General features: G+C 41.3%; 1 protein-coding gene across 1 annotated transcript in view; it reads left to right on the plus strand.

Moving 5' to 3' along the window:
* The first annotated feature begins 947 nt into the window (after nucleotides 1-947).
* LOC139217345 (protein shisa-8) overlaps nucleotides 948-14,316 on the plus strand; it is an 84,690-nt gene continuing 71,321 nt past the window's right edge. Inside the window, exon 1 of the mRNA XM_070848673.1 lies at nucleotides 948-1,513. Coding sequence (XP_070704774.1) covers nucleotides 948-1,513 — 566 coding nt within the window. The remainder of the gene's footprint in view (nucleotides 1,514-14,316) is intronic.

Below are 14,316 nucleotides of genomic sequence, written 5' to 3' on the forward strand. Positions count from 1 at the left end.
TTTTGGACAGTGACACCGAGCGCAGAAGGATGATAGATGCAAGTTAAGCTCTGAGAGGGAGAAGTAGAGGAGACAGACAACTCCAGAGGAAAACACTGCACTCTGGTCAGTTTTCTGGACATCAGAAGTGATTTCACTTCAGTGTTGACTTAGAGTTGTCATCCACTCAGGAATATGAGTCTGTCCCTGGAGTGAAAAGCCTTTCATGTGGGAGCCTGTGACTATCTGCAAGTTTCAGAGGAATCTGCCTTCTTTTTCTGCTAACGCCATCAGGAACCCGGAGCTCTCCCTCTTCACGGATTATTCATCCGCTCAACGGGGGAGTGAATTGCTGGAAATGCCAGAGGCGAGTTCATTCGTACATAACACACCCTCCTAAACTGCACTCCGTCCAAGCCACTGGATTTGGATTTGACTACTACTGCCTCTCCTGATGACATATGCTTTTGTGAAAGGTGACTTTTCCTGAATTTTGAAATATCTATTTGCTCCCATAAACACACGCACTCACACACACACTCACACCTACACACATGCAGTAAACTGCCAGAGACTGTGATGTGTCTGCGCATGTGAACGCCTGCTCACACGGGACTCATTCACTCCTGTTGGGAGCATGTTAAGATGGGAGATTGATTTCTTTCACTCACTTGTTTCTCTGTCCCACGACGACGACAATTTAGCTTCCTGCAACTGTGTGCAGTAATAACTCTCCAAACGCTAATTGAATACTCTTTATTTTTCTTACACGCACGAAAATAGGCTGAATCTCTGCAATTTTTCAAAACTGTTATCTCAATGATTTCTGAATCTCTGAACAAAGACGATATTTAACTTTCTATTCCTTTGTTATTTTTTGAACCAAGGACCTTTAATTTAGGCCTGTCATTAACAATTACACATCAGCACTGAGTCATCACAAGACATTGGAGCAGGCTAAATCCAAGATGGCCACCTCCCTGCATCCACTCTTGGTAAGCCTCTCACTGGCCATTCTCCTGGGTTTGACCTCTCTGGGTGGACTGAACTCTTGGCCATCAGGTCAGGCTTTGGCCCAGGTCTCTACCAACAACGTGACAACAGAGCCCACCGTGGTACCTGAGGCTGCACTGGCAACACCCACACCAGATGCGGAGGACAAAACGGTTCCAACCGCCGGTAACCGATGCTGGGGTTACTATGATGTCATGGGCCAGTGGGACCCGCCCTTCAACTGTAACGCAGGTATCTACCTGTTCTGTTGTGGTTCCTGCTTCTACCGCTTCTGCTGCCAGTTTAAAGTCCACAGTTTGGACCAGACTTCCTGTTCCAACTATGACACACCCGTCTGGGCGAACACTGGGCGACCGGCGGCACCTGTCACAGAGGTCCACGAGGAACCAGACCGGGATCGGACCCACATGATCGTGTATATTATCTGTGGAGTGGTGGCCATCATGGTGTTGGTCGGGATTTTCACCAAGCTTGGGCTGGAGAAGAGTCAGGGAGGACAGACTGACATGACCAACTCCAGGTATGAACTGAGAAAGTTGGATGGATGGATGGATGGATGGATGGATGGATGGATGGATGGATGGATGGATGCTCTCTCATTTTCTTGAGTTTGAGAAAAAAAAGAGTCCCGGTTGCTTTAGAGTCAATCATCGTTTAAAAATATATTATATACAAGAATCTTTCTAATCCAGTTGTCATAAACAGACAATGTTCACGTGATTCAGTTTGAGCTCCAATTGGTATGAAACTCAAGGTTAAATCCTCAATATGAAAGATTACTCCATTAGAAAATATCAAGTTCTGTGATAAAAAAAAGTCAGTGCTGTGCATCTGTGTACATTAAAACTTTGGTATAGAAGTGAACTAATACTCCCAAGATGCATCCCATTACGTTTGGCGCTAATGGCGGGTGAAAGCTGAAGATTACATTGCTGAGAAAACTGAAAACACAGTCTGCAGCTTTTAATTAATCTACTTTTGATTTGGGGTCGGTTTTGAATGAATTCAGCAACTGTGGTGCCGTGCTTTCTTCACAAATTCAGTGTTTTTTTTTAAATTTGCGAGTCACGGAGTCTTCTCCTTGGCAACGGCAACGGAGGCTTATGGGTATGGCAGTACTACCCTCCATGGCAAAAATGGAAGACAAAACAGAAACAAAGTTGAAATAATTAAAACTGGTGGGACACTGTGTTCCCTACACCCCCAGCCCGACAATGTCAGTCACACACAGACTGGATTGAGCAAAATCTGAAATAATATATAAATATTAAATTTCTTCTGCATGTTCAGTTGTATAGCACAGCAGCGTGTACTTGTGTGAACGGACTTGTGTGTGTTTTTGCGGATGTGTTAGAGGGTCACCAGCTGCGTAATGAATCAAGTGACTGAATCACAGTGAGGTGATAAATGGTGTGATGTCTGTATGCAACCACGGAGGGAGCAACAGCCAGGGCGGTGGAGGAGGAGGAGAGGCGGGGAGAAGGAGAGAGAGGACCGGATGGAGGTCCTGCAGTAGGATGGATATTCCTAAGGACAGGTGTCAGGTGATAGTCAGGAAGGAGTTTGGGGGAAATTACAGTCGCAGTTGTATTGCGTTTTCAGTGTATTGGTATAGTCGTTTCACATTGATGGGTGATTGATTGCTGTGACACAACTATGACTGTGGCCTCGAGTGAACAATGAGAAGAGAGAGGGGTAGTTTTTTGGAAGGGTGGAATATTGAGCGGATCTGACTGGAGTGCAGCCAACGGCTAATTCTAGTGCAGAGAACAGGGGTGTGTGTTTGTGCGAGGGGGAGAGGGAGAGGAAGAGATAGAAATAGAGACAGTGTGTGTGTGTGTGTGTGTGTGTGTGTGTGCGCGCGCGTGCTGGGTGCGACCGACCGGCCTATCGGGTGTTAAAAGTCGTGCCACGGGGGCTCCTTTAAAATGCTGTCATTACCGGATCTCCTCCCAACCTTCCAGGGGAGGAAGAGAAGGAGGAAGAGGAGGATAACAGCGGACATCAGCACTCATTAATGTTACACTGCACCGGGCTGCGCATATAATGCAATGAAAGCTGGCAGCTCTTGACGCGTTTTATCTGCTGAATCCAACAATTATGTGTGAACTTCGGGCGATTTTTTGGAGATATTTCTGAAATCTCGTTGGCCTTCTTCACCCCATGTAGGTCACACTGTCAAAAGGGATGTTCAGCGTTTGTGTTGAAGTCTTTCACAGTTGACGTGTGTGTGCCTCCAATCAGCAGGACAGATGCTTGCCAACAACTGTCCTAGAACAAGGCACTGAAACTCTGCTTGCAATCATTTTCTCAATCTTTTTAAAAAGATTTCAGATGCCAAACATTTGATCAGCTCTTAAAATTTGATAAATTGTCATAAACTAGATATATAGCTACAACATTAATGTAATGCACTACTCCCACAGGGGTGATTCTGCTGCATAGTGACTAATTTTACTAATAAAAGATTTCTACTTGTACTTGGACTAGTTTTACCATGTGATTTGGCTGCTTTTACCAAAATAAAGGTTCTCAATATTTCTAGTGCCATTGCATTTTGGTGTGAGGTTCTCTGCTGTCTCCCTTGCAGCAATTCATATTGACATTAACACAAAAGAGGCACAAGCACCGTATTGTCGTGAAGGTGCCCTTTTTTTGTACCGCCATGGTGTGGTCTTCCCTAAGAAGGGTCTCTTAACTCAAAAGACCGGAAAGAGAAAGGGTCAGTGACAACTGTAAAGCAGAACAAAATAGACAAAGAAAAATGAGAATGTGGACAATCCAAAGAGAGACAGAACAGGAGAAAGGGTACGTTGGGGAAACGGACTGCTCTCTTGCCAAGACAGTTGTTTACTTCATACCTGCTACAGCTGGTGTGTGTGCAGACAGAGACAATGACACCTGAGTTCACCACTCTAGTGACGTGACCGCAGCCCTGTAAAAGAGGAGGCTGTTAAAGGACAGACCGCTGGAGTGTGAGAAAGGGAGGCGTAGGAGATCGAAGGGAGAAAGTGAAGGAGGTGCTGATGAGTGAAGGGCTAAGCAGTTGTAATTCTGCTGATCTGCTATTGAGAGCTGTGGATGACTGGTTGGCTTCGTGGCCAAGCTGCATGGAAAACGACTGTCTTCCAAAACTCACTAAAAAGACACATTAACTCTTGAGGGATCCTAACCTTTATTTTTTTTCTTTCTTTTTACAACCAGGATGTTAGACTCAAATGTGTCTGATGAATGACAGATAAGGTCTAAAGAGTAGGCAGATATAGTAGTTGTTTTTTTTTATCCATTAGACAATAATACAGTATTTGCTCCTCAGGTCACATTCCTGTGATTTATTCCCATCACAGCACACATAGTCAAAGCAAAGAGACAAAGAAAAGACAAATGAAACCTTTAAATAATGAAAAAAAATGTACGCATATCTGATTTAGAGCTGGTTGAAAGCCCTGAAGAAGTGAAACATCAAATGCCTTAATTAATAGCCTAAAATGTAAGAAAACATCAATATGAACAAAGAACTACATTGAGTTTGAGACCCAAATTATGAAATATGAAGTAATGATTTAGAGCTGGCAGAGACACTGGGAGGCCTCTTTGTGTGCCTGCGCAGAATGGATGAGCCCTGGTGAAATTGTTTATCACATCTATTCATGGGCATCCCATTTCAAAATTCATTCTCAACCTGCATACATTTGACAGCGAGACACTTTTTTTTCCAGCTGTGAGCGCGAAAGTGTCTTGGCTCTGTGTGTAACCGTGTGTGTGTTTGTTTGTGTGTGTGTGTGTGAGTCGGGGTGGGTGCCTGTGCCTCGACACAGTGTGTGTGCACTCAACATATAAATCCAGCCACAAAGCTGTTAAGGTGGTAATGCTGTGAAACCTTGGGTCAGGCAATCACAACAGGCAGCAGTGCAATGACGTATGGCACAAAACACACATGTGCACACACACACACGCGCACACACACATACCTCATTATAACTGTACAGTACCCCCCCACCCCACACCCTCCCTTCCCATGTGCCCCCTCCAGTGCACTCCCTCTCACCTCCCAAGCGGCTGTTTGTGTTTTTGTTTTGTTCTCAGTCTGCCTGCTGCTGCATCTGTTATGTGGAAACTGCTGCAAAGCAAAATTAAAAAGGAATTACATCCTTTGATATGCGATACACCGCGGGAATCAATAGGCCAAATCTAGTTGTTTCCAATTAACGACAGCTCGGCTCGTCGTATTATGGACTGCGGCTTCGCTGAAGGTGAAGAGGGGCTGGAGAGGGAAGGTCATGTGCAAAAGGCCTTTCAAGTGCATGTGTAGTGCAGTAAACAGGTTAAAGCTGACATTTTGCATCAATGGAGCGACCAGATCTGTAGACATCAGTATGGCTGCCATGTTGACAGCAGCGATGCCATGTGTCTGTGACAATCAGTGCCAGTGCAATTAAGGTGTTGGCCAATAAATATCTGGCGCATCAAGCTTTTCAAAATGAATCTATAAAAAACACTTTTGTGCAGTATCACTCAAAACACGATTACTATCCACTGGTGCATTAGAGTAAGCAGTTTAAAGACAGTAAGACAATACTTACTTGCCAACCGTATGAATAATCTAAATGTTAGCAGGGAGAGCATCAAACATGCACAGGATCTTGATTAAAAATTTGCTTAGAAAAGGTGATTATTAATAACATTATTGCATATCTTAGTCTTTAAATATAGAAATATTTATCCTGATACACACACACACACACAGCATCCCTCAATACCCTCTCACAGCATTATACCACTTATCGTAAGTTATTCCACTGAAGAGCCATGTGTTCAAGGGCACAGGCGACTGAACGGCCCACTGGGGATCCAAGCAACCATTGCCATCGGTTGTTCTATGCCTTTATTGTATTGCGTTTCATCAACAGCGCTTTCTATTTTCCTTTATTGTTGATCCGCAGTGGTGCTTTTCATCATGGGCGGTGACGAGTGTTCAGAGCCCAGAGATAAACACACCCACGCGGTTCTGCTTTCCCCTGAAACTGTTACAGTGACGTGCATTTTGCAGCACCAGTGTGTCGTCCAAATAAAGTAGAGTTTTCGTGCGTTTGTGCTCGCGTGTCGAGGCCTGCGGGGTGGGGAAAAAAAAAAAAAATGATGATGAGAAGCGAAGTTGCTTTTTCATTATGAAGAAGTTTTCAGGCACCACGAGAAGGAAAAAAAAAAAATCAATCAAAATATCAAATAAAAAAATAAGGCAAATGACGTAAAAAAACAGATCAAACAATTCTTCAAATTGACTTTGTGCGTTACAAAGAAACTCATCACTGATGTAAAATGTGTCTTCAGGCTTTGGCGCTGGTTTCGGCTCCATTGTTAGAGCAGTTCTCACCTTGCATTAACAAGTGCTTGTGTGTGTGTGTGTGTTTTTTTTTTTTTTTAGAAAACCAGTGAGGCTTGTTAAGCAAACATCCTCCTCCTCCACGCTTAATCTAAACCCAAAATAAACTCTTTGATATTGCGGCAGTATGAAAAATAGACTTTGACCCTCTCAAAGTGCATAGTTAATTAAAATCAATAAGGATATTATGTTCATGCCTTTTATTAGTATGGGCGCAAATTGTTCATTTTTTTCAACCGATGCCCCTTTACCTCACACCATCACAATGTTTTCAACATTTCATTACTAACTTCACTTTATGCTTTTTGTCCCTTCACTTCGCCAGATTCTCTGCTCTTTAAAACACACTCCAAGGCCAAAGTGATCTTTGGCAGTTGACTCAAAAAGTGATTAAAACACATATTTCCAGCACTAAAACACACACTTTGCTCTTAGCTGACACCTAGATTTCTTTTACGATTTTTCGCTTGTTGGAACTCTTACACCCAAATAAAGGGTTTAAAAGGTTTAAACACACTTGAGGTAAAACCACTCAGAGAAGCAGCACTGCATTGTGGGATGCCAGGTCAGCGACACATGACTGATGTGAAGTTGTTGTCTTGACCTGCGGATCTTTTTCGCTAATGATTAATCAGCAGTTGAAGAAATATTCAACATGAAACTCTAAAAGTTGACACTAGAGCAAACGTATAAATGATAATAAGCAGACAAAGTCAAATGCTTTCATTAGTTGCACAGGTTTTTAGAGCAATAGTCATGATTTATGCTTTAATATCAGGAGCCGATTTTAAAGGGGAAATGTCCTCGTCAAATGTCATGTAGGCAGCGGTGGAATGTAAATAATGACATTTACTCAAGCGTTGTACTTGAGTACAATCAGGGAGTCACTTTCTACTTCTTCTCCACCACTTTGCAGAAGTAATCACTGTCCTTCATAATAATAATAATAGGAATAATAATAATAAGCTTTCACTAGAGAGCACTTGTCTTTACAATGTTACAAAGTGCTTTTACTCCAGTGCATTTATCTGACAGCTACAACACCAACAACAATAATTATAATGATAAATAACTTGCAACTGATTATTTTCATAATGACGTATTTAGAAGATCCCACCATTTCCTCCACCACTGGATGTATGCAATACTGTGTATTTAGACAGAGGTATATCTTTTCCCATGCTTGTCCCATGCAGGCAGTTGTATCCGTTGTGTTTTGATTGTAACTCCACACCACACCTCAGTGCAGCAGAGCACAGTGAGACAGATTGCTGCAGAGCCCTCAGCTCTGAACTTCCTCAGCTCAACTGTTGCTGCAGTGGCTCTTCCTTCAGTCTCCCCATTTCTAATACTGCGCCCTGTTGTTTTTCCTCCTTGTCATTCATCTCGTCTTCCTCGTTCTTTCATTATCTCCTTGTGTATGAAACGTTGCACGTGCTGGATGTCAGGCTGGAAAATGTGCGGGACAGATGGTCTGACTTAAAAACAGAATGGCGTGACATTTTGCATATTCAAACAGCATGATCAATGTGCGCACATTATGCACCCTGTAAAAGCAAAGAATATAGATATATTAAAAATTGCGAGGACATAGCAAGTTTATCTGTGTAACACCTCTCGAGGGAATTCAAAAGACAGAAACTCTTTGAGAAAAGAATTAAAAAAACATGCACTTTCAATTTCTTGGACCACATTAAAAGTCATCATAATACTAATACTTGTAATACTAATGATGCACACACATAAGTATTGCAGTTTGTTTTCAATCAAGCACATTGCATTTCAATTAATTACAACTATAGTTGCATTCATAATGATATAAACCAATGGCTACTGAAAGAAAATTAAGAAAAAATGTTAATTGTGGTTTTTTCAATTATCAAAACTGTGTTGAATTAAGCAAAAAGGCCGAAATATAAATGTTTTCATACAGTTCATCCTACAGGTTCCTGTATTCTATATTTAAGTACCACTTTCACTGCTCAAAGTAACAGAGAAGATTCTTTAACCTTTCTCTCATCTTTCATTTTGCATTCAGTGTCAAAATAGCAACAGCCCATCTTGCAGTTTGCCTCCTCTCCTCTCTGCTTTGACTTTAATTTAGTTACATTGTTACATTTAATTTAGTTACAAAAGACATGCCTCCTCTTCATCGTTCTACTTCCTTCTTGGTCCTATATTTACATCAGATCTCCACCGGAGCCCGATTACTACACATTCACTGTACTTTTAACACAAAACAAGTAGCTAAAACACACACACATTCACTTTATGTTTGAAAAGAAGACACATATAGATAAATTAAGTGTGATTACTTCATAGTGGGGTTTATTTTTGAGCAGGGCTGTGGGCTGTTAACAAGGATCCGTGTCACTTTTGACTTTGTAATTTCAAAGCGCTGTAGGAGGTTTGTGGGAGGCTCCTTTGTTAAACTGTGTGAACATATTCCCCTCTAAATTCAGCCTAACAATGTTTTTCTGACTCTGTGTTGACTGTGTGCCAGTCTGTATGTGTGTGTGGACCTCTCTGTCACTGTGTAAGTTTGGGTGTGTAATAGTCTACATGGAGTTTGGGAACAGGCCGTTCAACATGGGCTCCATTTTCACTCCAGTGATCCTGGTAATGGTCTTGTCCCGGTGTAGATTGACGCTGGCTCCAAGTCGCCTTGACAGAAAATCAACTGCTTACATGTAGCTGTTTGCTGGAGCGCACACAGCAGCAAGCATTATCACTCTGTGTATTGTAGCTGGTCATCTCTCTTCTAATTCACCACTATCTGTCTATCTATCTATCTATCTATCTATCTATCTATCTATCTATCTGTCCTTGCACGTCCATATTTCTGTCTGTTCATCTCATTTTTATTCATCACCATCTCACCATCCTCAGCTACTATGCATATCTTCATTTCTCTGCAATCCGCCCTCTTCAACCTTCTGTTTCCTTTTCATCTTTTAATATCTTTCTGTCAGAGGAGAGAGGAATACTGAGACATTTTAGAATTGCTATTTGTTACCTGAAGCAAGTACAGTATAACGTGAAGTGATATCCTTACTGGTCATTTACAAATAATTTGTTTAGAATTACTGCATTTCTAATGGCTTGTAGATAAATACAAGACTAACACGGTGCTCATGTAGGCTACCCGGTGAATCATGTGAATAAAGAAATATAAATGTTAGCATGTGTTTAGCTATTAGCTAATTGCTTATTGTAGATGCGTACATTTATGGATCATTCTTAAAATTATTTAAGAATGTCAACTCAATTGGAATGTGGCGCAAGACACTTGATGTGAGCTGGTCGGCGAGCTAACTGCCAACACACTAGCTAGCGGTGAACTAGCTAGTTTGGCTAGTAGCTCCTGACGCTAAAGAACTTGCTAACTGATAGTAATCTTGCTAGTTTGTCATTAACAGGACAATAATTCTTCTGTTTATTAAAAAAAGTATTTTAGACCATTAACCTCTTACTGCCTGCTAACTATTCCTCTTTTTTGGGGCAGTTTCCGCTCCTGGTCGGCCATTACTGCAAAATGAGCACTGGCAACATGATGCAAGATGATGGTCTTGCATTGTCCTTCAGTGACTGCTGCTCGCTGTGTATTATCCTGCTTATAAAATGGCTTCAAACTAAAGAAATCAATAATGTGGCATTAAATATTGATTTAAAAATGATTTCATTGCTTCCACTATCTTTGTCCATAGCGACAGTCTGCTGCTATACAGAAATACTAGAATCAAGTATTGTACTAAAGCTGTGTCATCAGCTAAATTAGATTCCTCCATTTTGGACTCACTAGCTTTGCGTTCCCTCAAAGGTCAGCACCTTCAACATAGCTTTTGGTCAACGACGCAATGCCAACCTTCATAATGGATTTGTGTATTTAATATATTTTGCATTAATTGCATTAGTTCTGTTTGTATTTAAGTCAGCCATCCCGGTGCAATGCATTTGTGTGAGATGAATGTGTTTTTGTGCATGGTCCCTGAAATGTAATCAACTTACCAAAGTTGAACTGGATATAAGAAATTAAAAACATTCTTTTTATCACTGTTCTCATCATCATATCTAGGAACCACAGTGTACACCCCCTCCCCGCCCATTGTGACTCCTCGCCTTCTCCGTAATCACCTCTCAGCTCTTATCTATCACCGCCATCGCATCTACAGGAAAGCTTAAACTTAACACACATATTAAACAAGAATAAGAGATCCCCTCTGCCATTCGTCTTCCCCCCTTCTCCCCCCTCCAGCCTGCACCGTCCCTCCCTGTCCTCCCTATCTCTACCCATTCCTCTTCTTTATAATCCCCCCCAAAAAAATAATTACCTGCCCAGGCTGTTGTACATCCTCTGCATTGTGCAGGGACAGAGATGAAACAGGAGTGTGGATGAGGGGAAACTCAGAAGGGGGAACATGGTGGCACAGCGAGGAGGAATTCACTTCTTTACTTTGCTCTCTACTTTCATCCCTTACCATCATCCTTGTTCGTGTTCTATTTGCTTTTCATATTCATGCGCGTGTGCTTGTCTCATTCCCCGTCGGTCTCTCTTTGTCTCTATCTCATTCCTTTTCTCTCATGATCCTTTACTCCGTCTCGCTGTTCTCTCTCTCCCACTCAGCCCCATTTCTCTCCCACAATTTTGTTGGTATAATAGCTTAATATATACTGTATAGTAAGGCAAATAGACACACTGATGCAGCCATCATCTAATGATAAAATTAATTGGCTGATTAATTGGTTTTTTCAACACTTATCATTCAAACTGGTTACATGTTTTCTAGGTATGATGAGCACACACACACACACACACACACACACACGCATTCACCTATGCACACAATAACACACACAAACCTGCTGTGACAGGCGGCAGAGTGCTGTGCCGATATATGTTGAGACCAATCTCACCAGCAGTTTCTCACCTTTCAGGTCGAAAAGCCCGGCTATTCATCTTCTGCTCATACCAAAAACACAAGGAGAGGACTAAAATAGTTGAAACAAGAAAGCCTTTCCAGGTGTTTTCTCCTCTTTCAGTTAACCATGCTATGCACTTAACCAAGACTTGGTATAGAACTTACTATACAGCAAGAGCCAACAGGTTGTATTTGATGGGGGTTTTTTTTGGATCGCACCTATTTAAACTTTTCCTTTGTTGTCTTGAAGTCTGTCTTATAGTCGTACTCTTAAAACATCCACTCCTTTACATCTCAGAGGGAAATATTGTACATTTAACTAATTTGATAACTTTAGTCGCTAGTTACTTTCAGTCTGATAATAAAGAATACAATCAACAATTAAATGATGATATTATATCAACGAGATTTTTGCTGAAATTCACAAGCTACCCAGCAGTACATAACATAATATATATAAAAAAGTAAAAATGAATATATTAAAATTAGCCCCACTTTTACCAACTTCAATATCAAATTGATGTGGACATGAATGCATCAAAAAATGCAATAATAATAAGAATTATTATTACAATAATAATCCAATAATTCAATTATATACATTATTCTGAAATTGATTATTCTGCAAAATGAGTACTTTTAGTTTTGGTACTTAAAGGATATTGATGCTAATAGTTTTTTTTTTTTTACTTTTATTAAGTAAAATTTCCTTTCAGGACCATTGTACAGCAATATCTGCCCTTATTCACTGTTTTTCTTTTAGCTAATTGACCTAAATCAGTACCCACAATCCTTAGTGAGCAGAAGAGGAAAAAGCCAGCCGGAAGGATAAATCAGCGTAATGCAAAATTTGGTTTATTTGGTTGTTGCGGTTAGAAACCAAACACCACACCACAGTCGCTGAACTCATTCCCAGATTTGACCCAGAATGCAACACTGAATACATTGGAACATCTGAATGCGTGACAGTAACAGGGTCCCACACAGTGTAATGGTTGGCTTCAGCCTGCATTTTCATCTCGTTTACATAAAAGCCACTAAAGATTTGTTTTCCTCTTTATTCCAATGTCCGTTCTGCGATAGCTTCATCTTATCTCGGGACTAATCTCTATAATGGGATGAAACTGACAACAGACGTCTCATTTAGCTCCCAGCAAAAAGCATCCTGTACATACGAAACTGTTGAAGTGTACTGAACAGAGGTAATGACGGTTCACTGTAATAGTATGAAACGAGGATTACTGTACTGCACCATGTGTGCCTGCTCTAGGCTGGATTTTCTTATGTTACCGATGCTCCACGGCAGCTAATTTGGGGTTTACTCGGTATGTTAGCGGTGCACCGTGTGACACGACTGATGAGACTGCGGGGGTCTACAGTTGATACCACCACTGTATCATTTGGTCTTCTACTTCAAACCCCCACCCCCTATCAACCTCACACTCATACAAATGCACACAACACGATAACACCCACAGTAACAACATGGAGCCGTTTGCACCTTTACTCGAAATAAACATTTTGTGTTTTATAAAAGACAGCAGCTGGCTCAAATCAGACTCGAAGAGTACAAGATGTTTGCAGGGAATAGATGTGTGCACCAACATGTGTCTGATTAACACATTCTTGCCCTCATTTTGCTTTCCCTCTTACAAACATAGAAACATCCTCTTCCAAAATGGATTTGTTTTTATTGTTTTTTGCTTCTCGCTCAAATGAAATATCTGTTCTCTTACACAGAGGCTGTAAAGCTCCTGTAAGTTAAAGCTAAAACCCGTAACTTATGTCGTCTCCTTTTCTACTAATTTCTCAGTTGGTTGAAAACACACCTCCGGCTCAGTTTAAACTTTATTTTGCATTTTCATCTACGACATTTCCTTCTGTGACCAGAGTCACAACCTGTTCTCTCTCCAGAAGCAGCAGCACTGTTTATCTCTGATATCTGCGTGCTGAAGAGGATTGTATTTGTTTTTGCGCTCAGGATTAGTAACAGTGTCTGAGCTATAATGAAAATCAATCAGGATTCAGGCCTGCAGTTACAATGCATCATGACACTATCATAGTACACAAGAGCCGCTATGCTGCAGGAGCCGCGCTGCTGTCTGTGGAGCCAACAGCAACTATTAAAATCAATATGTTACCTGAATCTTTCGAAGTACTTTGGAAGGCTCCTATCATCACTGGAGACATGCCCGGCTTTCTAATACTCTGTCAAGTCAAGTTTTTAGTTTGTTTTTTTTCCAGCTGCGCACAACAATGCATCAAGTGTTGTCTTCTGTTATTGTTGTTGTACACAAGTGAATCGTGCACTAATGTAGTGTAATAATTGCAGCCATTGCATCAAATTTAAGTGCCATAAAAATAATGGTGAGACACTCAAGGGTCTGTGAATGGATTGCCAGAGACTTCATGTTTAACCGACTGACTAAAATGCACTTTTAAAAGCCAGAGATCATCAAAGCTTTTGTATCAAACTTGCTCTCAGGGTCAAAAAGTGCCATTAGTCTGCATATTAATTATGCTGCACACATGCACAAACACTCGCACATTCGCATTTGGCAGTGGTCAAACAGTCGATATGTATGTTCTAATTATACCAGTGCTGTATCAAGGTTTTAAATGTCAGTGTGACGCAACAGTGACGCCGGCCAAGGGAACCCTGTCACTGCGAGGAGGGTGGAGGGCAAAAAAGAAAGAAAGAAAGATGGATGACAAGTAAGCAAGAGAAACGTGATTCTGATCTCTTACCCTTGAGCCAGAGTGAAAACAATATAATTCTCCCCATGGGCTGCTGTAAAATAATACAAAGTCAATGGAAAGTGACAGGAGAACTGAGATTTCTCATCTTTACATGACAGCCATGATGGTCAAAATACAACTCACCTTATCCGCCCACTCCTCCCCCTCTCCAATCATCTTTTTTTCAATCCATCACCTTGATTTTACGTTTTTTCCCTTGCCTTTCCCCTCCTCTGTTTTCTTCCTCATAAACTCTCCAGCCTACCTGCCCCAACTGGTTTC

Source organism: Pempheris klunzingeri, chromosome 17, assembly GCF_042242105.1.
Source record: "Pempheris klunzingeri isolate RE-2024b chromosome 17, fPemKlu1.hap1, whole genome shotgun sequence".
In the NCBI taxonomy this organism is placed as follows: domain Eukaryota; kingdom Metazoa; phylum Chordata; class Actinopteri; order Acropomatiformes; family Pempheridae; genus Pempheris; species Pempheris klunzingeri.